Genomic DNA, 24,060 nt, shown 5'->3' with positions numbered 1-24,060 from the left:
TTCCAGGCTGGTGGAGGTGGTGTGATGGTGTGCGGAATGTTTTCTTGTCACACTTTGAGCTTGTCAATACCAATCAATCATGGTTTTAATGCCCCAGTGTATTTGAGTATTATTGCTGACCGTGTGCATCCCTTCATGGCCACAATTTACCATCTTCTAATGGCTACTTCCAGCATGAGAATGCACCACGTCACAAAGCTGAAGTCGTCTCAAACTGGTTTCATGAACATGACAATGAGTTCAGTGTTCTTCAGTGGCCTTCCCAGTCACCGAATCTTAATCCAGTGAAACACCCTTGGGGCATGGTAGAAAGGGAGATTTGCAGCATGAACGTGAACCTGAAACATCTGCAGGAACTGTGTGATGTCAACATGGAGCAGAATCTCAAAGGAACATTTCCACCATCTTGTTGAATCCATACCATGAAGATTTGAGGCTGTTTTGAGAGCAAAGGGAGGCCCTACCCAGTATTAGCGTAGTGTTCTTAATATAGTGCCCTGTGAGGGTATATCCTCTGTTGAATGAAGCACGAGACTAAGAAAAGAAAAAGAAATGCCATCGTCAAGCGCTTAAAGTCAGTTCAGTATAGACCTTACACTATACAGCGATATGGTACACACTGTAGATGATGTAATGTTGCCACAGCAACAGGAACAACACTGTTGCTAGGCAACGAAGAACCACAGAAGCCTGGGATTATGTTAGCTACTGACCGAGGCTGACAATTAAACAGTCTTTTATAGAAACTATAGGGCACAGTGAGAGTGGAACCGAGACAGAATCATCAGGAGCATCGTTCCCCGACATGCCGTAAATTATTCATCAAACTCTTCAGTGTTTGTGATGACTTTCATTTGAGGAACTTTAAATGAAGATTGGAGTTCATGTAGAATTTTATTATAAACAACTGTGTGTGTGTGTGTGTGTGTGTGTGTGTGTGTGTGTGTGTGTACAGACATGGACAGAAATTGATTCACCAACCTTTAATTACAGAAAGATGATTTATTGATGATTTATATAATAAGCATGATACAGAGTGTGTGATCATTGTGTGTTCAGTTCATGTCTGCGTGCACACACACACACGCGCACACACACACGGCAGTAAGCTCTCATGCTAGTTAATCGATTTGATATAAAACATTTTAAGATTGTGCATGAATCATACACAATACAAAGGCACAGAGTTTAGAAAAATATAATTTATATACAAAAACAAAGCAATAAGTGTTTAAATTATTCACTCTGACAAACATAATGTGTGACATCATAATGGCTTAATGACGGCATAATGGCTTAGGGCTTGTATTTAAAAAGGAAAACATACAACTGTATCACAGCCATCAGAACCTGAGAGAGAGAGAGAGAGCAGTTAACTGTAGGTAAATAACAGTAATTACAGTAACACCTGGGTGATGTCTCACCTGGTTAGTGGCAGTTAGAAGCCATTAGTGTTTAGGTTAATGGGATGAACGTCTCCCACTTGCACCACACTGATGCCGCTGTTCGCTAACCGTGCCATGCCATCCGGTGACAGCGTCTCCATGGTAATGAGCGTCTGGTCCGGCCCACTCTCGGCGCTCCCCATCGGCTTCTTCTTTGTGTGGGTACGGATGTGTTTGGACAGATGATCACTGCGCATAAAACGCTTCGGACACTCAGGACATGAAAACTTCTTTTCCCCTACACACAGACACAGAGAAATTTACTTACAGGGGGTGGGTGATTACACCTGACATAAAGGTGAATAATCTCCAAGTGAAAAATGAATAAATCAGTAGTAATTATCAGTTTATTTCACACTCTCCCACTGACTATTTTGGCCTGTGTGTGTATGTGTGTATACCAGTGTGTGTGCGCCGGTGTCTCTGCAGCTCGTCGGAGCGGGTGAATCGTTTCCCACAGTGAGCCCAGGTGCAGACAAACGGCCGCTCGCCCGAGTGCCAGCGCAGGTGTGCCCGCAGGTGAGACGTCTTCCCATAAACCTTCCCACAGCCTGTGATGTGGCAGATGTGCTGCTTCTTCTTACTGGGGTCAGTGCTACATATGTGTACACACACACATGGTAGTAATCAGATGATGTATCTCAATATTCCATACAGACGATATCGTAAACAATTCATCCGTGGTCACTATGTAAGCAGCCACTAGATCAGGCATCTCAAACTCAGATTGGCTGAGGGCCACTGCTGTACTGACATCTCACAGGAGGACCATTTTAGCATTCAAGCACAACAAGAAAGCGCAATATCTATGGAAATTTGTTTTACTTGCCGAGATGTTAGCTCTTATTTACTTCATATTCCATTACTAACATTTTTGTCATACTCAACAAAATGTAAACAGCAGTGTCTATACATTATTTACTGTATGTGTGAGTGTAATATAGATATCACACACACATATATATACATACACACACACACACATACATGTGTGTGTATGTATGTATACATACACCAGTATGTATACATACACACATACATATGTGTGTTTTAACAGTTAGTGCAAATCTTTTTCCCTTACTTTATTTTAACTTGAATAACTTATTAAAAACTTGCCCTGAATACATTTGCACACTATTCTATTTCTTGCCAGAAACCTGGTGGTACTTCTGCTCACACAACTGAGCCAGGTGTGCCCTGACAGAGGTGAAACCCTGAGGACAGCTTCGAGATGGCCATCACTAAGCCAAGACCTGTATGTGCATTTATTGAAGTTCATAGTTAAGAAAAATTTCTCACACAGAAATGTGCTTCCAAAAAGGCACATTACCCCCACTGAACACTTTGGACAGCTCTGGGAAGCCTGAAGGTAATTCTCTCCAAAACTGTCCAGTCTTGTCTGTTTTTCCCTGAGCCTCTTGGAATTTAGTTTTTAGCTCAATGTTGCACTGCAAGTCAATAAGCTCCATTTGCAACAAATCTGGGACACTCTCCACACCAGCTAAGAAGGGATCTGAGAACAGCTGGAAAGTGTCATGGTGTGCCTTGAAGTCAGCAAAACACTGATCAAATTCCTGCAGTAGGTTTTCAATAGCAGAGGCATGTTCATCACCACTGATGTCCTCCTGCACCAGAGATCTGCATGCTGTGAAATGACTGAGGTTTCTTGCAGAAAGCAGTTTTCCACAATCTCAGTTTTGTGGAGAAGGCTTTCACACGCTGACCAGGGCCCTGGAGCTTCAGGTGAACGATGTTCAACTCTTGCGTTATGTTCACAAAGAACGCAAGGTCCATGACCCATTTAGGATAATCAAATTCAGGAACGTCCATTCTGCCATCTTCCATGAATCCCTTCACCTCTGCTCTTAACTCAAAAAATCTCTTCAAGACCTTCCCCCTGCTAAGCCAGTGCACCCAAGTAAACTACACCACCATACAGTAGTTCAATTTCTTCTAAAAAGGCCTGAAACTGGCGGTGCTGTAAACTCCGGTCCTGATCTAATCAATACAACAGACATGTTCATATTTCACGTTTTTGCTGCAGAGCATCTGTATAACGCGATGTATAACACGGTGCAGAACAACTGCTGGATCTGAATTTTCCTCTTTTAACTTTCCTTGTACTAGTGCTACCACTCCACTTTTTCACAGTGGTGTACTGCATAACTCTGTGTGTGAGTGTGTGTGTGTGTGTGTGGGTGGGTTACCGTCCATCTCCATCCTTGCAGTATGGACATGTGCACGCTTCTCTGCGTGAGCGGCGACTCGGAGGAGTCGTGTCTAAACTCTGATCCAACATCGAGTCGTCCATGACGTCTCCTGCAGCTCCCTGATCACCTGCGCACACGCACACACATACACTTTATACAACACAGCAGAAGCTGCATGTGCAATTCAATGCACATATATAAATCAACTGGGCAAAACTAGTGTGAATAAAGGACAAAGAATGGCGCACAAGTTACAGGTGAGAATGGCGTGTGTGCGTGAGTTACAGGTGAGAATGGCGAGCGCAAGTTACAAGTAAGAATGAGAGTCCATGTGACGAATCCTGGATCAATTAAATTAGCCCCTCCCCCTGCTTACAGAGACCTCAGAACCTGACTTAACTCTAACCAAACCAATGACATTTATGGAGGCTTCACTGGTATATTAGAAGTATGGAGCAGTTTCAGCTAGCAGTGAAAGATGGTGGTGATGATGGTGGTGATGATGCTGACCTGCTGTGCTGATGGTGATTGGAACTTCCTGTAGTTGATTCAGCTGAAGTCCAGCACTGTTCAGGTTAATGGTGCCAGACTGTGTGAGTCCAGGAAATGAGGTCACAGAAGGAAGTGATGCCACAGTGATCTGAGCTCCAGCAGGACTCTGCAGCTGAAGCGTCTGCCAGCTGATCTGTCCGTTCGGCCCCACCGTCCTCAGCAGGATCGGCCCATTATTGAGCGACTGGATCTGCAGGTTCTGAAGGCCATCTTGAGGAAGAGTGTGCGCGGTGATCACATGACCTGCAGAAATGGCTCCTGATTGGACAGTTGGTAAAGTGGATGTTCCTTGAAGGAGCTGCTGAGGCTGGATAAAGATCTGCTGTGCGTCTCTGCCGTCAGACTGGACGGAGATTCCTGCAGTAACGTTGTGGAACGTGTTGGCGGTCATGGTGGTGTTTGGAGCTGAAACAGTGTCCGTGTACGAACTGGGAGTGTGTGTGCTGGGAGTGTGTGTGCTGCTGACACACTCTGATGTGGACACTGCTGCTATTGTCGTCTGTTGGCTTTGGACGAGCTGCTGATTGGCTCCATTAGACACTTCATCACTTTTCACTGTGTTAGCTCCTGTGCTAACAGGAAGCAGAGTGATGTTATTGAGTGCTAAAGGCATGTTAATAAATGGCGTCTGATTGGTCAGAACCGAGTTTCCTAATGTGAAGTTATGGAAAGGAATCATTCCAGGAACTGTGAAGATGTTTCCACTTCCTGTGGTCTGATTGGCTGCTGTGGTAATGAGAGGCTGGCTTCCATTGGCTGATGAAACAAGCTGTATCTGTCCTGTTCCTGAAGCATCATGGGACGTCTGAGTGAACTGGAGCTGCTGTCCATCCACAGTGTGGAACTGAGGAATGACCTGGTACTGAATGTTGGGTAAAACCCCGGACAGCGCCGTGAGGACCTGCTGACCCTGTAACGCTGTAGGAGACAAAACAAACTGCTGCTGCTGCTGCTGCTGCTGCTCCGCTTCACCGCCACCCGGCTTCTGAGACACTCCTTTATCACAGCCACTGTTTATCTGAGGAATGAGCTGAGGGATAATCTGCCAGCCGTTAGCATTCTGAGACATCTGAGCGGAGTTTATGTCAATCTGAGCTGCTTCCTGTTGGGTGTCGTTTTCATCTATCCGACTGCAGGTGGCAGCCAAAAGGGCTAAAGGAGACGGCTGCTGTGCTTCCTGCAGAGGAAAAGCAGGGAAAAATGGTCTGGGTAAATAAATACTGAGCGAGAGATTACCTTAAAGACACCTGACAAACACACACCTGCTAAATCACTGCCTAAAACACCTGACAAACACATCCTGGGCGTGGAAACGGTGGACTGTACCTGACGCCGGTACAGAGTGGTCAGAGAGACGTGCAGGAACGACGTGGTCAGAGAGACGTGCAGGAACGACGTGGTCAGAGAGACGTGCAGGAACGACGTGGTCAGAGAGACGTGCAGGAATGACGCGGTCAGAGAGACGTGTAAGAACTAAGTGGTCTGAGAGACGGACGTGAGCACATACAGCTCAGGTTTAACCCACAACTCTCTGCCTGCTATACCATACTAATGCTAATCAGTGTAGCTTTGTAGAACATTTTTAAAGTTGTGTAGCGGTAATGAAGATGAATAATTACTCATTTCTGTGTGAAAGGTGAGGATGTGTCTACACATCCGCACAGAAACATCCCTATGTATCATTCTGCAGTGGGACACACTCCTCAGCAGGCGGGACAACAGCGCGTGCGTGTGTGTATAGAGTTTAACTCTAAATAAAACTAGTTAATGATTTCTAACTCTTATCCCTCTACTGAGTAATGTTTATTAACACACAAACCTGTAGCTTCAGAAAGAATCTTTACATCCGAGAGACTTAATAATCTGATTAAATGTTGATATTAATATAACACTGTATAACACAAACACACACACTTACTTGGCCTGAACTGGCTTTCCTGATATGTTCTCCATGGTTGTCCACCAGGTTGGTCATTTCACTCTGCTGATCTGTGACGAGAATAAACTGAAAGTAAAACTCCAGACATAAGATCTGAGATTTTCCATCAGGATTCTGACATTAACAACTAACTTTACATTTAATAAAATATTGAACTGTCTTTATGTTTAATAAATAAAACAAGCATAAGATCTGAGCTGCATTACACACTTCCTCAGCTGTGCTGGACAGTATGGATTAAATATTACATTTATGTTTTATTATCAGAGAGAAGCAGAATTCTAAAACAGATCTGAAACTTTATGGGTTTGGTTCCTACAGCTAGCTACCTGACTACAGCTAACTAAGCTAACTGAGCTAACTAAAGCTAACTAAAGCTAACTAAAGCTAATCATTGGCCCTACACTGACAGCCCTGTAATTCCAGCTCCTCAGTAATAAAAGATTAATGTGAGACTCTTCAGTAAAACTCTGCACTGATCCTCTCGGGACTTTACAGCAGGATATTAAACACTGCTGGTCTGTTGAAGGAGAAACCTGTTAAAAGGCATTTTTCATGAAAGTTCCCCACAGAGCTGTTAGCCGAGTGAGCTAACTCTAATTACACACCGAGCTGCTCTACCAGTTTGGCAGGAATCAACTTCCACGAGCAAAAAACTTTATAAAGACCGCGAAAGATTTCTCACAACTCTTTATTTAACACTCATCGGTACTTAAAGCACACAATAATCAACTGAACCTGATAAAAATGAAGTTATTAAAGGCAGAAGATAATAACTCACCACTCATTTTACACGGAAGGAGTTTCTCAAGCTGTTCTACAAAAACTTCCAATAATTCAACCGAACTTGCTAAGCGGCGGTGACTGACAGACTGGCGCAGAGAAAATCAGCCAATCAGAATGCGTTCTGAGGATTTAGCTAACCAATTAGAATCTTCAAGTAGGGCTCCTTCTACTGCTGCCGGCATATAGGAAGAGATCTATATGTACTGTGCCGGGCAGTGTTCCGATAGGTATTATTTGTAAATCAGTAAATGTAAGCGAACCCTTAAGGGTACTTGGCTGTTAGGGTTCAGACGGGGAAGGGGTGTGTCCAAGCAGAAAAAGGCGGGAGAGATCTTTTATCCCCCAGCTTTATTTTTATTACATTAAAGCGACAAGTTACAGATCAGAGTGATATATTCCACTAATAATTATTCAAACATAACTCAAATATACATTAAACACACAACGAGTCAAAATATATGAATCTTAAATAAATACATAAATATAGAAACAAATCAGTGAATTAATTCATTTAAATTGTTACTAATGGTTTAAACAAAACAGTATACTCTGAGCAGACTGCTAACATCTTATGTTATATGAGTGACATACAAATCTAATGTATTTGAAGGAAAGGGAGAAGGTTGGTGGGATAGAATTGGTTGAGAAAGAGTCCTTATTATTCAGAACATTTTAACCCAATGTAATAATAATAAAACTTATAATGGACCTAAATGGATATCCCATACCGAATATTGATATACTGAGATACCGATATATTGAGATACTGAAATACTGATATAACGAGATACTGTTATTCTGAGATACTGATATACTGATACATTGAGATACTGAGAAACTCGAATACTGATATTCTGAGATACTCATACTGCTGTACTGAGATATTGAGATACTGATATACTGAGATTCTGATATAACGAGATACAGATATAATGAGATACTGGTATACTGATCTTCTGAGATACTGATATAATGAGATACTGGTATACTGATACACTGCCCTCCATTAATATTGGCACCCTTGGTAAATATGAGCAAAGAATGCTGTGAAAATTTGTCTTTATTTTTTAACCTTTTGATCTTTTGTTTAAATAATTCACAAAATACTCTGCTCTCATGGATATCAAACAATTACAAACACAAAGCAGTTAACAACTAAAATCTTTGTTTAATATAGGCACCCTTTTATCCAATACTTTGTGCTAGCTCCCTTTGCTAAGATAGCTCTGAGTCTTCTCCTATAATGCCTAATGAGGTTGGAGAATACATGGCAAGGGATCTGAGACCATTCTTCCATACAGAATCTCTCCAGATCCTTCACATTTTGGGGTCCACTCTGGTGGAATCTCCTCTTCAGTTCACCCCACAGGACTTCTATGTGGTTCAAGTCGGGGACTGGGATGGCCATGGCAGGACCTTGATTTTGTGATCAGTAAACCATTTCTGTGTTGATTCTGATGTATGTTTTGAAATATTGTCCTGCTTGAAGATGTAACCACAAACCCATTTTAAGCTTTCTGGCAGAGGCAGAGGTTTTCATTTAATATCTGTTAATATTTATAGAGTCCATGATGCCATGTATCCTAACAAAATGTCCAGGTCCTCTGGCAGAAAAACAGCCCCAAAACATTAAAGAGCCACCACCATATTTAACCGTGGGCATGAGGTACTTTTCCATATGGCTACCTCTCTGTGTGCACCAAATCCACCTTTGGTGTTTATTGCCAAAAAGCTCTGTTTTGGTTTCATCTGACCATAGAACCCGATCCCATTTGAAGTTCCAGTAGTGTCTGGCAAACTGAAGATGCTTGAGTTTGTTTTTGGAGGAGAGTAGAGGCTTTTTTCTTGAAACCCTTCCAAACAACTTGTGGTGATGTAGGTGACTTCAGATTGTAGTTTTGGAGACTTTCTGATCCCAAGACGCAACAAACTTCTGCGATTCTCCAGCTGTGATCCTTGGAGATTTTTGGCCACTTGAACTGTCCTCTTCACAGTGCGTTGAGATGATATAGACACACGTCCAATTCCAGGTTGATTCATAACATTTCCAGTTGACTGGAACATCTTCTTAAATTTCCTGTTGCTAGTCACCCAGGTGTACCAGAATTTTTTTTAAAAATATCAATTGGAATATACTTCAAGTATATTTCTGTCATATGAATTCATAAGGGTGCCAATAATTGTGGCACATATATATTTAACAAAGGTTTTTTGTTTGTTTTTTAAATAAACCTGTGTTGTGTTTGTAATTGTTTGATATCCATGAGAGCAGAGTATTTTTTGTAAATTTTTTTAACAAAATATCAAAAGGTTAAACAATAAACATAAACACAAATATTATTGAGTATACTGACACAGGTACATCCTACATCTCCTATGGTATGGTTTATACTGATATCTTTAAATACTGATATACTGAGATACTGATATGCTGAGATACTGAGATACTGCTATACCGATATACTGATATACTGAGAAACATTCAGTAATATTTAGTCATATCATACAGTATAGACAATTAAAGTGTGTGTGTATATATATATATATATATATATATATATATATATATATATATATATATATATATATATATATATATATATAGTGTTTTTGTTATTCTATTAGTACATGTATCTTACAAATAAAGTATTATTATTTCTATTGCTATAATATTTTATTTGTTAATTAACTACATAATAACAACATAATAGAATAATAGAAATAAACTGGTCATAAAATTGTTTTATTAAACATGGTTCATAAGAATGTTTATGATAATAAACGTAACAATCTGCACATGGAAAGCTCATCACTTACTGGTCATAATTAGATCCTCCTCTTCACAGCGGGTGTGGCTATAATGTTCCTCTGTGAGTGTGAGTGTGTGTGTGTGAGTGTGTGTGTGTGTGCGTGAGAGAGATTGTGTGTGTGTGTGTCGATCATGGCTTACCAACTAAAACTAGCAGAGAAACTGGTGGTTCTAAACGAGCGGGGAAGAGGAGTGTTAATCCGCATGAATTACATCAAAAAGGTCAGAAATATTCAGTTACCAAATAAAAAGTATTATAAAAATATACAGAAATGTTCTTGCAAAGGCTTCTTACCAACGCCCCAAAAAGAGGAACCTGACAGACAGTAATACCTCCTCACAGTGTGAACATTTATCAAATGCATTTATAACTGTGATTAAATGTTTGTAACTAAACTCTTTGTTTCTAAATAATATTGTATTAATATTAATAATAATAGTGTATAAAATGCAGATTTAGTGCAGGATTAGTGAATTAATTGGCTTTATCTATATACATCAGTTTATTAGTATCAATCTCTTTATTGACCTGCTTATCAGTGTTTATATAAAATGTGTGAGTACAATAAAATAAAATGTACATTTGTTTATGTGTTAAATGGTATAAAGAGTTTGTTATAATTCAGAGGAGATCATCAAAAAGGAAGTGCAAACAGGAAACCAGCAGCTCGACATAAACCACACACACACACACATTCACACACATATACACATATACACACACACAGAGACACACACACACACAAGCTCTCTCTCCTTGTGTATTGTATGAGAGCCATTTTGTGGGACTCTGAGTGAATGTAGTGTAATGTTGTGATAAATGTGATCCTGTCCAACGTGGTGGTTTTTGTTATGTCAGTGCGCTCCTAGCTTCCTATTTTCAAACAGAAACAGAATGAGATTAAACTCTACTTCAGCACACAGTCAGAGTGAGAGTTCAGTTCAGTGTAAAGCAGAGGGAGGAAACTTTAGAATGCTGTTTAAAGAGGAATCACAATGTAGAAAAAAACATTTTCTCCCAGTTACACCTCTTCATAAAGGATATTAACATTCTTAACTACAATTAACTCCATTGAGGGAAGTGGTTTAAAACAATCATAATTATATTAATATTTCAGATTTAAGACGGTACATCACATCCCTAATTTTTATTTTCTTTAAAATCATATGTATGTAAAAGGAACCACGTCATGGTGTATGTTGGTCAGCAGGGAGAGAGAGAGAGAGAGAGAGAGAGAGAGAGAGAGAGAGAGAGAGAGAGAGAGAGAGCGTATACAGGATATAATGACATGGCATAAACAGATTTGAGAATAAAAACATTTTGGTAAACTACAGATATTAGAAGTAAGTGAGGCAGCGTGTTAATGGAGAGAAGTGCATCAGGGTTTTGCTGGGATTCAGGGTCAGAGTTGAAGATGATTTCATAAACACGTCCCTAACCAAACATCTCAGTGTGTCCAATAAACTCCATTTATCCGAGAACACTGAGTTACTAATCAACACTACATGATTAAAAGACAAACCAAATAACTTCTTCTTTTCTTCATTTTAACAGCCCTGTGTTATTAACTGTGACCTAAAATGAATATTTCTCCTGTTTCTTTAAGACGTGTGCGGATCCGAAACGACGGCCTGCGTTTTTCACTGATAAATCAATGGAAGCTGCAATAAAATTCATCAACAGGAAATTTCCGAACATTGACTTCAGAGGAGGAAGTGTAAATTTCACACAGTAACACACACACACACACACACACACACACACACACACACACACACACACACAAACTGTGATTATGGGATGCATTTTTGTTCAGCATGATGTCACTTTATAATAAAAACCTGTTCTGAGTTTTGTCCATGTGTTTAATGTTAAATTATAGCAGCAGCTCAGCAACGTTCAGAAACAGAAATCAGCCATTCTGGAGGCTCTCGGCAGTTTTTATGATTCTTTCATCGATGTCTTGGAGTTCAGGGTGAGATTATTTATCATTCAGCTTTAATTTTTTAAAAAGTACAAAAACAGGAAAAAACCAAATAATTTTACAGATAATTTTATTCTCGGTACAGAAATATAATAATAATAATAATAATAATAATAATAATAATAATAATAATAATAATAATAATAATGATGATGATTATTAAACTCTGTTTAAAAATCCAAAGATTCAAGATTTTATGTTTTACTTCAGGATCATGTTTATGAGGTGCTGAACACCATCGACGCCTGCCAGTGTTTCTTTAACATCGTAAGTGGTGGAGAGGATTTTCCCAAAAGCCCTCAATAACACTGTGATTATTTTATTAATCACTGTTATAATTCTAATAAATAAACTGTTACAGGCGGTGAACTATGACTTCACTAAGAATTACCTGGACCTGATCAGCACCTACGCTTCAGTCATTTTAATGCTATCACGCATTGATGATCGGAAAGCTCTGATCGGGATGTACAACTGCGCATATGAGCTCTCAAATGGCAGCAGGTTAATTCGTCACACACACACACACACACACACACACACACACACACACACACACACACACACACAAGACTACTGTAATAACAGTAGTGGTAAAGGGCTGGTCAGGGTTGTGTCCAGGGACTGGACTTGAACAGCAGTAAAGCGTCAATCCTTCAAACTGACTGTCCCTCAGTGATGGAATGAGCAGGTTTGGGGAGTAACGGAGTACATGTGACGGTGTTACGTAATCAGGATAAACACTGGTGACTGTAATCCGTCACATTTACGTCGAGAAACAAAGTCAGATTACAGGTAGATTTAGTAAAAAATGCTAATATTATCAGGATTACAGTTTTTCATTTAAAACCAAAGAAATGAATCTTCTGACAGAACACAATATAAACAGCTGTATGATTATAGTTCTGGTTCTCTCTCGCCAGTCGTGACTCACGTGAACAACCTCCTGGTGCATAAATTTTGCGCGAAGTTAATTTCATAGAAATGAGCACAAATTGTTCTCGGAAATGTTTTTTGTTAGAGGGACCATACGTCCTATTTTCCCGGACCTTAAAAAAGGGTCTAAATTGAGAAAGTGTCTGGGACTCGGCTTTAATTTCCTTATGATGTGTTTATGGTCTAATACCGCATCATGTGTACGCATGTTTGCATTGCTTTAACCCTCTCTGTAAATCCCGCTTTCTCGCACACCGACTAGTCAATTATAAAAGGCTCACAAGAATTATCGTCCAAATTCCCGCCTCTCAGCCGTTATCCTCCTCTCAGCGAGCACGTGAAGGTGAAGCGATGTCGTGTTCGGCGTTAAACAGTTACTCGACAATAGCAGCGAATGAAGCTGTCCCGAGTCGAAACAATGCCCATGACCATATAAGGTCATTTTTAATTTCATCTCATCACCCTGCTTTGTATTACATGGCCATTCAAATGTGTAAATGATGGCAGAAAGTACACTCGCGGCGTCTAATATTTTATTTTATTCCATTAAAAAGAATGTAGGAATTGTTATATATTTGTCTGATGCTAATAGTGTGTCTTTTTCAGTTCATTAAAGTCTGCATTCATACTAACACTGTAACGCTATTAATCCCCCCCCCCCCCAAAAAAAAAAAGACAGTGATCTTTTATTTATTTATTTGTTTGTTTGTTTTATTAAAGCAAATCCAAACTTTGAACACATTTTTAAGATCTAAAATATGCTTTAAATAAAAGCCCAATATGATTTTAGATATATATACACATGCAGATGTGGCCTTGAAGTAATCCAAAAATAATAAGATTACATTACTTTCATATCGTGAGACTTGGATGACATTTTTTATAAAGTAGTTTCTAATTGTAATGGAATAGTTTTTAAAATTAACCCTCCCAACCCTGGGAATGAACTTCCAAAATCAATCCGGATATCTGAAGACCCACATCTTTTAAAAAAGCATTCTCCACGTACTCTGGCTCTTACACCTCGACTCTGTGCACTCTGCTCCTCTCGAACTCAATTAAAGTTCATCTATGGTAGCATTACTGTACTGTTCTCCACTTGATATATCACATTGCTTGTATTTCCTCATTTGTAAGTCACTTTGGATGAAATCGTCTGCTAAATGAAGAAATGCAAATGTAAATAAAGATTTGTCTGGAAACCAAAATCAAATTGTGTTTGTAAGTCTGATGTTTGATTCTTTATTTAATTCAGATGTTTTTGTCATTTGTGCAGTGACCCATCGTTTCCTCGCCTCGGACAAATGATCATAGAGTACGAAAATCCTTTAAAAAAACTCACTGAGGAGTTTGGACCACACACCAAGGTACACCCACACACACATACATGCACACACACACTCACTTACCTGACTCGAGCTTCACCCATCACTCTAACAGTCTTCCTTTATATAGCCCCGATCCATAATCACAGCTTCTGAATATAACGGTGAGTGTGTGTGTGTGTGTGTGTGTATGTGTGTGTGTATGTGTATGTGTGTGTTAGTCAGTGACAGAGGCTCTGGTGTCGCTGCAGTTTGTTTACCCTCGAAGGAACCTGCAGGTGGAGCAGTGGCGCAGCGCTCAGCTTCTGAGCATCATCAACACACCAGCGGCCATGATCAATCCCGAGACCAGTGACACGGTTCATTACCATCTCATTATATTATTATAATACATTCCTGATCAATCAGACCAGTGACACGGTTCATTACCATCTCATTATAATATTATAATACAGTCCTATTCAATCAGACCAGTGACACGGTTAATTACCATCTCATTATAATATTATAATACGGTCCTATTCAATCAGGCCTGTGACACGGTTCATTACCATCTCATTATAATATTATGATACAGTCCTGATCAATCCCGAGACCAGTGACACGGGTCATTACCATCTCATTATAATATTATAATACAGTCCTGCTCAATCCCGAGACCAGTGACATTCATTAAGTGCATGCGTGTGTGTGTGTGTGTGTTACAGATGGCATGTGAGTATTTATCCGTGGAAGTGATGGAGCGCTGGATCATTTGTGAGTGCATTCTTTATAATATAACAATAAAGAATTAGTTTTTCAGTGTGTATTATTTTACATTTTCATACCAGATTTAAATCCTCCTGTATATGGGTCTGCTATGTAGATGATGACAGGAATGTAATTTATGGTATGGTATTGTATTAATCAGGATGGTTATTGTATCAGTGGAGGGACTTGGTGTCTGTAGTCAGTGACTAAAGCTGAGAAACTTCGTGTTTAATATAGCGATAGTCTGCTTTATTTTTTATGGAAGGATTTTCTCTGTAAATCACCAGCACATGTAGTGAACCATGATCTGTGATTAGTAAAGCAGTGTGTGTGTGTGTGTGTGTGTGTGTGTGTGTGTGTTTCAGTGGGATTCCTGTTGTGCCACAGCAGTCTGGTAGCAAACGCTGTGTCTCTGGATTTGTGGAAAATGGCTTTACGCAGCGGTTTTTACATCACACTCATCAGAGATGAAGTTATTAATGTCCATAAAATGTCTGAGGAACATTTCGACTCCATCAAAGGGTGAGAGACTGTTCAATTCTCATTCTCATACTTCTGTGTGGCATTTTGACAGTTTGCTAATCTCATCTGTGTGTGTGTGTGTGTGTGTGTGTGTTCTGTTCAGTCAATTATCTGTACTGTGTTTAGACATTACACACACATTACAGACTAAGGGAAAGTTAAATAATGTGACTGTCAGTTTTGACAATCAGATTGATGATTAAATTAATTATCAGTTTTACTTGTTTTTATTTCTTGTTTATTTTCTGTCTTACTTGTTTTGCACTACATTATTTTATGTCTTTATTTTTATGTCTTTGCTAAAAGTAAAGGACAACTTATCCCCAGAATTAATGCCTGTTTTTCTACTTGAGGTTCTATGCTACGTGGCTTTAGTCAAGTCAAGTGTGACTCAGTTAGATCACGGTAAACAAAGATGCTGGCTTTGAAAAGCTCCACACAGGAGGTGCAGAGGCAAATGCGGAGACAATAATAACATGCGCTGTCTTGCTAATAAGATAGATGCATTGCACTACTTGTTAGATCTAACAAGGACTGTGCTTGCATGTCTGAATTCTGCTTCGTGTAATCCTGGCTAAACTAAAGTGCACCTGATGCAGCTCTTCACCTTACGGGACATCAGCTGTCCAGAGCAAATCGAAACAACACACTGTCTCCCCGACATTTTAAAGTTCTGCTCCTCAAACCTGGAAGCCCTTTTAATTCACTGCAAGCCCTTCTACCTACCAAGGGAATTTCCTTCTGTGATTACGGTTGGAGCCCAAATTCCACCTCAGTCTAATGCACAGTACAGCACAGTGATCACTTCATGATTTGGAAAATAAATTTCCCAACAGCAGCCAGCACCAGACACCTGAGGCTGTGGAAACATTGAGGGACTTCCTGGACTCCGTTGATTGGGAGGCAATGGAAGGCTGGTGTAGCAGTATTGTTGAGTAGACTGATACAGGTACATCCTACATCTCCTATTGTGAAGACATGTGCCTCTATAAGAAGACCGTTATGAGGTACAATAATGACAAGCCATCGTTCACTAACAAACCGAGTGTGCTCATATCGAATAAAGACCTGGCCTACAGATCTTGTAACAGGGTGGAATTCAGCCTTGATATATGGTGGTTTAACAGCACACAGAGCAGTAAATGACAGACATAAGGAATATCTGGAGAGCAACTTTGCAGAAAACAACAGCAGAACTGCCTGGAGCTCCTTGAAGCGACTCTGCAACTTCAAATCAATTCAATTCAATTTTATTTGTATAGCGCTTTTTACAACAGACATTGTCTCAAAGCAGCTTTACAGAAATATCAACACGGTATACAGATATTAAAGGTGTGAATTTATCCCAACTGAGCAAGCCACTGAGTGGCGACGGTGGCAAGGAAAAACTCCCTAAGATGTTTAAAAGGAAGAAAGCTTGAGAGGAACCCGACTCAGAAGGGAACCCATCGTCATCTGGGTAACAGCAGATAATTTGAAAATCAAAGAGCCCTCAAACAGTTGCCTAACCCAATCTGGCCAACCAAGTGAACCAGTTTTAATGCCATTTTGACCATCGACGACGCCTACACACCTGTCGTACCTGCACATCAACAATATCTCGCAGCATCAACACATGCTCCAGCAGTAAGAAGACTCCCCTCCATCCTCCCGTGCACTGTCTGTTGTTGTTGCTGCACTGTATGTTTTAATGTATTGTTTAATTTTTCACACTGGCCCCAAAACCAATGCCTGTGAGCACAACTTATAGTGATTCTGATTCTGATCAGAGCAGTAAATAGTCTGATTTCCTTTTCTCTCTGTAGTTACAGTAAACGAATTGCTGATATTAAGGAGTGTAAAGAACACGCAACAGCTAACTGGTAAGTTACACATTAATGGTGTTCATTATGTATTTATCAGTGAAGATGAATAAATTCTGAGCTCTGTGTTAAATTGCACAGTGGAGCGATTCATCGGGAGAAACGACACTTCCTGAGAAACGCTTTAAAGGAGCTGACGAAGCTGTTGGAGGATCAACCTGCTCTGCTTGGACCAAAGGTCAAAAAATCCAGTGAACTTTCATTTCTTTTCAGCGTGATATCTGTTCTTCCAATTATATTAATTATATTTAGTTGTTCATGAGGTGACATAACATATTTTAGTAAATATTCATTCAGTTATGCGCATCTCCTCATTTCTCTCTTTTCTCTCTCTCTCTCAGGTGTTGTTTGTGTTTATGGCTCTGTCATTCTCGCGTGATGAAATCTGCTGGTTGGTGCGTCATCATGAAAATGTCCCAAAAACTAAAACTCCTGAAGATTACACTGATGCGTGAGTGCGAGCAGTTTTAAAAAAAACTAACAAGACTGTCTTTAAAATGTCTCGTTTCTAACATAAAAAAATTCTAAAAATGTAATAATAATAATAATAATAATAATAATAATTATAATAATGACATTTAAAATTTAGATTAATTGAAATTAATTACATTTTATAATTAAAATATAATACGATTTAAAATGTCTAATTTAACTGTTACGGAACAAGACTTGGACAGGAAGTAAGCACAGGAGGGAGGTCTTTATTTGATACTTAAGCAGAGGACACCTCAGCAGGATAGCTTCCTCGGCTGGGCTGGACAGCGGGACAGCCTCCTCAGCTGGGATGGACAGCGAGACAGCTTCCTCGGCTGGGCAGGGCAGCAGGACATCTTCCACAGCAGATGAGACCTCCCCGTAAGTCTCTGGCCGGAGCTCCGAGGTCGCCGGGTTGACCGCCGGCGGGAGCTCCACAGCAGAGACCTCGCCGCAGGCCTCCGGCTGCAGCTCCGAGGTCACCGGGTTGACCTCCGACGGGGGCCCAGAGGTTGCCCTGTTAACCTCGGGCTGGAGCTCCATAGCGTCGACCGGAACCTGAAGCGAAGCTGCTGCTTCTATCTGGTCCAGCCATGTATAATAGAGGTGGAATGGCCAGTCCTCCCAGTCCATTACTTCGATTCCCCTCTCCAGTATATCCAGGCGGTTTGCTTGCCCCCGCTGTGAGAACTCCTTCAGAAAAAGTTCTAAGAACTGGGTGACGTCAGAGAGCACTTGACCCTGAACGGGTCAGCTGCTCTGCCAAATCCTGGGCCAGGCCATAGAACCAAGATACTAGGAAGCCCAGCCACTGTTTCCTGGTAGGCTTGGGGGCCGCCAGGCTTGCAAAGTACACCTGGCTGTGAAACCCATACATTTCCAGCGGGAGTTCAGCAGCCTTCCTCTGTGGAAACTGCACGGACTTGTACTGCGGCCAGTAGTCCGAGCGCCTCCCGACCAGGTGCTCTGCTGCTACTTCCTTGCTCGGTCGCGGCATTCTGTTACGGAACGAGACTTGGACAGGAAGTAAGTGCAGGAGGGAGATCTTTATTTGATACTTAAGCAGAGGACATGGAACGGAAACACTAATTGAACTAAGGCCTGAACACTAATACATGAACGTTCTTTAATCCAAGACATGAACCCTCCGTAAACTAAGACATGAACATTCTTTAAACTAGGACATGAACCTTCCTTAAACTAAGGTAGGAAACACTCATCTAACTTAGGCATGGCATGAACACTCTTAACTAAGGCAAGACTTGAACACACATCTATGGCATGGCATGAATACTCAACTATGTCATGACATGAACACACAACTAGGGCATGACATGAACACTCAACTTGCTTGGCTTGGTGTTGCTTTGCTGCAACTCTTTAGCTTTGTCCCTCTTAGTCCAGTCCAGTCCAGTCCAGTCCAGTCCAGATTCGTGTGGGTAGATTCAGTTTAGTTCAGGTTAATGCCGCGCGACGTGCGCAGCAACACGAGTAGTAGTAGTAGTTAGTTCCGTCCGCGCAGCGGGGCGCATCGGGCAACAAGCATTCGCCAGCGGGCTCGGTCGGAAGCGTCGATTTCCACATCTTCCCACTTGACATCGAGCGCTCGTAGATCTTCCATGAATGTTCGTCGCCAAGTATTCCGCGGCCGCCCTACTCTTCTCTTCCCCCGTGGCGGCGTCCAGCGCAGCGCGATCTTTGCGTGGCGGTGGTCAGACATCCGTAGAATGTGTCCTGCAAAGCGCATTCTTCGCTCTACGACCATTTCTGCCAGGCTGCGGGAGTTTGTTCTTCTTAGAATTTCTTCATTTGAAATACGATCACGGTATGATACACCGAGTATTCTTCTCAGGCATCGTTGTTGAAACACATTCAGCTTGTGGATGACTGCCCTCGAGCTCTTCCAAGTTTCAGATGCATAGATGGCGGTTGGGATGATGATGCTATTAAACAGGCGAAGTTTGCTGTTGGTGTGGATAGTTCGCCTAGCCCAAATCGGTTGTAGCTGTTGGAAGACTGCAAATGCTCTGCCGATTCTGCGATTGACATCCACGTTAGTCCCACCATCCGCAGCCACAATGCTGCCAAGGTAGGTGAACTGTTTGACTTCTTCGATCAGCTGGTTGCTCACCGTGATCCGCACCGGCGTCATCCGGCCGACGGCCATGACGTTGGTCTTGTCAGTGCTGATCCGTAACCCAACTTTGGCTGCTTCGTGCTCCAGGCTAGTGGTCATCTCCTGTAAGACTTTCCCATTCTGCGCCAATAGCACAATATCGTCGGCGAATTCCAGGTCGGTCAGGCGTCCCTGGCCTGTCCACGGAATTCCAGACGCTGGCTGTGTTAGTGCTCGTCGCATGACGAAGTCCATCATCATGAGGAAAAAGAATGGTGAAAGAATGCAGCCCTGTCTGACTCCAGTCTCGATGGTGAAAAAGGCAGTATGACCTGTGTCCGTCCGGATGCAACAGCTAGAATCCTGATATAAGTTCTGGAAAATGGCGATAAACCGCTGTGGAATGCCATATAGCCGTGCGATGTTCCAAAGCGATTTCCGGTGGACGCTGTCAAACGCCTTCTTAAAGTCTATAAAGTTGACCAAGAGCGGTTTCTGATATTCGGAGCTTTGTTCAATGATGTTTCGAAGAGCAAAGATTTGTTCAGTGCACGACCGACCGCTTCTAAACCCGGCCTGTTCGTCCCGTAGAGCCTGATCGACTGCTCGCAGTATCCGTTTGAGGAGGACGAGACAAAATACCTTGCCTGGAACAGACAGAAGGGTGATGCCTCTCCAATTGTTACAGTCTGCGAGATTACCTTTCTTAGGTAATTTGACGATGACACCCTGTCTCCAGTCATTTGGGACCCGTTCCATGTGCCAGCAGTCATTGAGCAGCGTAGTGAGCACCCGTACAACTTCATCACCACCCGCTTTCAGCATTTCTGCCGAGATTTGGTCAAGACCAGGTGCTTTGTTGTTTTTCAGATGACGAATCGCTGCAGCGACCTCAGCATCCATGATGTCGCTCATGTCCACTTCCAGCTCACAGGGAGGAGGAAAGACTGTAAAGTCGTGCGTGGCTACGGGAGCCGGCTGGTTTAGGGTGTCTTTGAAATGTTCCACCCAACGCGCGTCCTGCTCTTCTTTGCTAACTAGCATCCTGCCGGTTGTATCCCTTATCGGCCCAGTGGAACCGCTTCGGGCCCGAGTGAGATCTCTGACCACACGAAAAAGAGTCCTGCTGTCACCCTGGTCCGCAGCCAGTTGTGCTTCAGTGCCCTTCCGGTCCAGCCAGTCCTTCTTGTCTGCTCGGCAACTCCTCTTGACCCTGCGGTCGAGTTCTCGGTACGCCTGCGATGCTTCATTTCGCTCCTCTTCGGTCTTTGCTTGATCGCGCTGACGTTTCTTGACCCGTCTTTCATCAAGCAACGACCATGTCCGGTCCTGAATCCACCGTTCTCGCTGCGTTCCACGCCGTCGACCAATCGTTCTCTCTGCCGTCTCTATGGCAGCATCCTTGATCTGTGCCCATTGTTCTTCGATGCTGGCCGAGTTGTCAAGAATCTGGAATCGATTAGCGAGTTCAATGTGGAAGTGCTCGGCGTTCACGCGGTCCTTCAATTTCTCGGAGGCAAATGACCGAACGGTGTTACGTCCGGCCACTCTTTTCAATTTTAGTCGGATTGAAGTCACAAGCAAGTGGTGATCAGATCCGACGTCGGCGCCGCGAAAAACCCGTACGTCACGTAAAGCCGAGCGCCACCGTCGATGGATGCATACATAGTCGATTTCATTGTGAGTGGCCCCATCTGGTGACCGCCACGTCTTTTTGTGAATCTGTTTGTGAATGAAATATGTATTCCCGATGCAAAGGTTGTTAAGATTGCATAGGGATAGGAGACGCTCTCCATTATCGCTCGTTACTGCTGCCGATCCATGAGGTCCGATCACGTTTTCCCAGCCCTGCCGGTCGCTACTGAGTTGCGCATTCATGTCGCCAAGGAGGATCTTTATGTCATGGTTGGGGATAACCGTGATTGTGTCTTGCAGTTGGTCGTAGAAGGCGTCCTTCTCTTCATCATCTGCCTCATTTGTCAGTGCGTAGACTTGAATAACAGTAATTTTAGCATGGCGAGACTGAAATCGGGCGGTAATTATGCGATCACTGATCGGTTTCCATCCAACGAGTGCCTGTGCCGTGGTTTTGCTCAGGACCATCCCGACACCGTGCACGTGATGTTCTTTGGCTCCCGAATACAGGACGATCTTCCCGTCGCTTATCATTTTTCCATTACCCGTCCACCTCATTTCGCTGACACCAAGAATGTCAAGCCGGTAATTGCCGAATTCGTGCAGAAGCTGCTCCAGTCTCCCACACTGGTACGACGTTCGCACGTTCCAGGTTCCAATTCGTGTGATCGTATTGGCGTCGAGTATCCCATTTTGCATCGGGCGCTGGACGACCTTTCGGCTTTGCTCCAGCACCGTCATCAAGGGAGAAACAGGGTCATCGCGCCGGTATTGTTTAGACCGCTGGTTTTTGCTTGTTGTTTCCGTAGCAAGATAGATTTTACGGGATCAGGGTGCTAGCCTGATGCCCAACCCTCCTCCTTTTTCACCCGGGCTTGGGACCGGCGTCGGCGGAGATAACACGAGGGGTTTAAATAACTCACATAATTAATCTAAACCAAAGACACCTGGGTTAAATCAAGGACATCCTCCAACAGAAACTAGAACTCGGGCAGGAAGCGAATGATAACAAAGAGTCACGTGAGCCGCATAGCAAGCGCGCCGCAGTGCCATCTGCCGGCGGTGGCGCAACATTAACACGAATGTTATATTTTTAAGTTCAGTTTTTACATTTGAACTTAATATTTAAATATTAACTACATTAAATATTGAAATAAGTATAGCAGGACATGTTCACTGCCGGTACGTGATGAATATGTAAATGAGGACCTTGTCGCTTGCAGGCTGATGGCAGAGCTGCTGTTCTACATGGAGAAGCTTCGAGCTCTTCTGCAGCGTTATAGCTCCGTTATTCAGCGTTACCATCTGCAGTACCTCTCTCGCTTCGATGCTCTTATACTCAACGACACTATACAGGTATGAATGTATAGAATGCATAGGATGTCGAATTGTTTGTTGCTGCTGTGAATGTACCACACGGATACTCGAAAGATGCTCTCACTTGGATAAAGACTGAACTTTTAAAAACAGTTTAGACCCGAGTGTCATTCATTATACAGTGGACAACATCACTTGGCTGCTTTAGATGTAGAAGAGGAATGATTTATAATCGCACTATCTGGTGTCACCCAGATGAGGACGGGTCCCTTTTGAGTCTATTTCCTCTCAAGGTTTCTTCCTCATATCGTCTCAGGGAGTCTCACCTCACCACCTTGGCCTCTGGCTGCTCATTTGGCATAAATTCATTCGTTTAAAAATCTATATCTGGATTTCTGAAAAGTTCACACACCTCAGCCTGTGATTAAGTGACAGTTAATAAACGTTTATGATTTTCAGAGCATCGTTGTGTGTCCTGAAGAGGAATCAGTGCTCATGACGTCGTTTGTCTCTGATCTGAGCGCACTCACACTCAAACAGCGTAACTTTTATCCCATTATATTTACATTTATAATTATTCAAATATTCAAATGGCCAGTGTTTATCACATTATATCTGTGTTTAATTAAAATATCTCTTTGTGATTTTGTTTAATGTGCAGTGGAGAGTGGCGATGAACTGGATTTTAGAGCTCTTAGACTTGACTGGTTGCGATTACAGGTACTGGACCGACACTGAGCACTTAAACACCATTACACACCGACGCAGAGCACTTAAACACCATTACACACGACACTGAGCACTTAAACACCATTACACACGACACTGAGCACTTAAACACCATTACACACGACACTGAGCACTTAAACACCATTACACACCGATGCAGAGCACTTAAACACCATTACACACGACACTGAGCACTTAAACACCATTACACACGACAGTGAGCACTTAAACACCATTACACACTGACACTGAACAGTTAAACACCATTACACACGACACTGAGCACTTAAACACCATTACACACCGATGCAGAGCACTTAAACACCATTACACACGACACTGAGGACTTAAACACCATTACACACTGACACTGAGCACTTAAACACCATTACACACTGACACTGAGCACTTAAACACCATTACACACTGACACTGAGCACTTAAACACCATTACACACGACACTGAGCACTTAAACACCATTACACACCGATGCAGAGCACTTAAACACCATTACACACGACACTGAGGACTTAAACACCATTACACACTGACACTGAGCACTTAAACACCATTACACACGACACTGAGCACTTAAACACCATTACACACGACACTGAGCACTTAAACACCATTACACACTGACACTGAGCACTTAAACACCATTACA

General features: G+C 42.2%; 3 protein-coding genes across 3 annotated transcripts in view; 2 read left to right on the top strand and 1 right to left on the bottom strand.

Moving 5' to 3' along the window:
- The window catches only part of LOC108254789 (dual specificity calcium/calmodulin-dependent 3',5'-cyclic nucleotide phosphodiesterase 1B), a 55,113-nt gene that overhangs the window by 10,742 nt on the left and 20,311 nt on the right, over window positions 1-24,060 (top strand). The window lies entirely within an intron of this gene.
- sp1 (sp1 transcription factor) lies at window positions 1,188-7,029 on the bottom strand. The gene is made up of 7 exons (XM_017450095.3): window positions 6,928-7,029; window positions 6,126-6,196; window positions 4,166-5,384; window positions 3,653-3,782; window positions 1,847-2,040; window positions 1,425-1,683; window positions 1,188-1,350 (listed from the first exon to the last, which is right to left on the bottom strand). Exons 1-6 carry the CDS (start codon window positions 6,932-6,934, stop codon window positions 1,439-1,441), a joined length of 1,866 nt encoding a protein of 621 aa, XP_017305584.1. The 5' UTR covers window positions 6,935-7,029; the 3' UTR covers window positions 1,188-1,350; window positions 1,425-1,438.
- The window catches only part of nckap1l (NCK associated protein 1 like), a 23,288-nt gene continuing 9,035 nt past the window's right edge, over window positions 9,808-24,060 (top strand). Inside the window, exons 1-15 of the mRNA XM_053674152.1 lie at window positions 9,808-9,963; window positions 11,349-11,459; window positions 11,625-11,717; window positions 11,937-11,993; window positions 12,088-12,230; window positions 13,939-14,029; window positions 14,209-14,346; window positions 14,695-14,743; window positions 15,103-15,259; window positions 17,065-17,121; window positions 17,203-17,299; window positions 17,463-17,572; window positions 22,570-22,702; window positions 23,123-23,204; window positions 23,325-23,383. Of these exons, the coding sequence (XP_053530127.1) occupies window positions 9,874-9,963; window positions 11,349-11,459; window positions 11,625-11,717; window positions 11,937-11,993; window positions 12,088-12,230; window positions 13,939-14,029; window positions 14,209-14,346; window positions 14,695-14,743; window positions 15,103-15,259; window positions 17,065-17,121; window positions 17,203-17,299; window positions 17,463-17,572; window positions 22,570-22,702; window positions 23,123-23,204; window positions 23,325-23,383 (1,467 nt within the window). The 5' untranslated portion in view covers window positions 9,808-9,873. The remainder of the gene's footprint in view (window positions 9,964-11,348; window positions 11,460-11,624; window positions 11,718-11,936; window positions 11,994-12,087; window positions 12,231-13,938; window positions 14,030-14,208; window positions 14,347-14,694; window positions 14,744-15,102; window positions 15,260-17,064; window positions 17,122-17,202; window positions 17,300-17,462; window positions 17,573-22,569; window positions 22,703-23,122; window positions 23,205-23,324; window positions 23,384-24,060) is intronic.

Source organism: Ictalurus punctatus, chromosome 21 (genome assembly GCF_001660625.3).
Source record: "Ictalurus punctatus breed USDA103 chromosome 21, Coco_2.0, whole genome shotgun sequence".
NCBI classification, from domain to species: Eukaryota; Metazoa; Chordata; class Actinopteri; order Siluriformes; family Ictaluridae; genus Ictalurus; species Ictalurus punctatus.
The sequence above is the reverse complement of the archived record's forward strand: the minus strand, read 5'-3'. Positions and strand labels throughout refer to the sequence as shown.

Excerpts from the sequence above, each read along its gene's own strand:
- sp1 (XM_017450095.3), bottom strand. Across the intron at positions 3,783-4,165 it reads AATCACCATCAGCACAGCAG|GTGATCAGGGAGCTGCAGGA; the intron begins GTCAGCATCATC and ends GCGTGTGCGCAG. Across the intron at positions 2,041-3,652 it reads TGCAAGGATGGAGATGGACG|CACTGACCCCAGTAAGAAGA; the intron begins GTAACCCACCCA and ends ACACATATGTAG.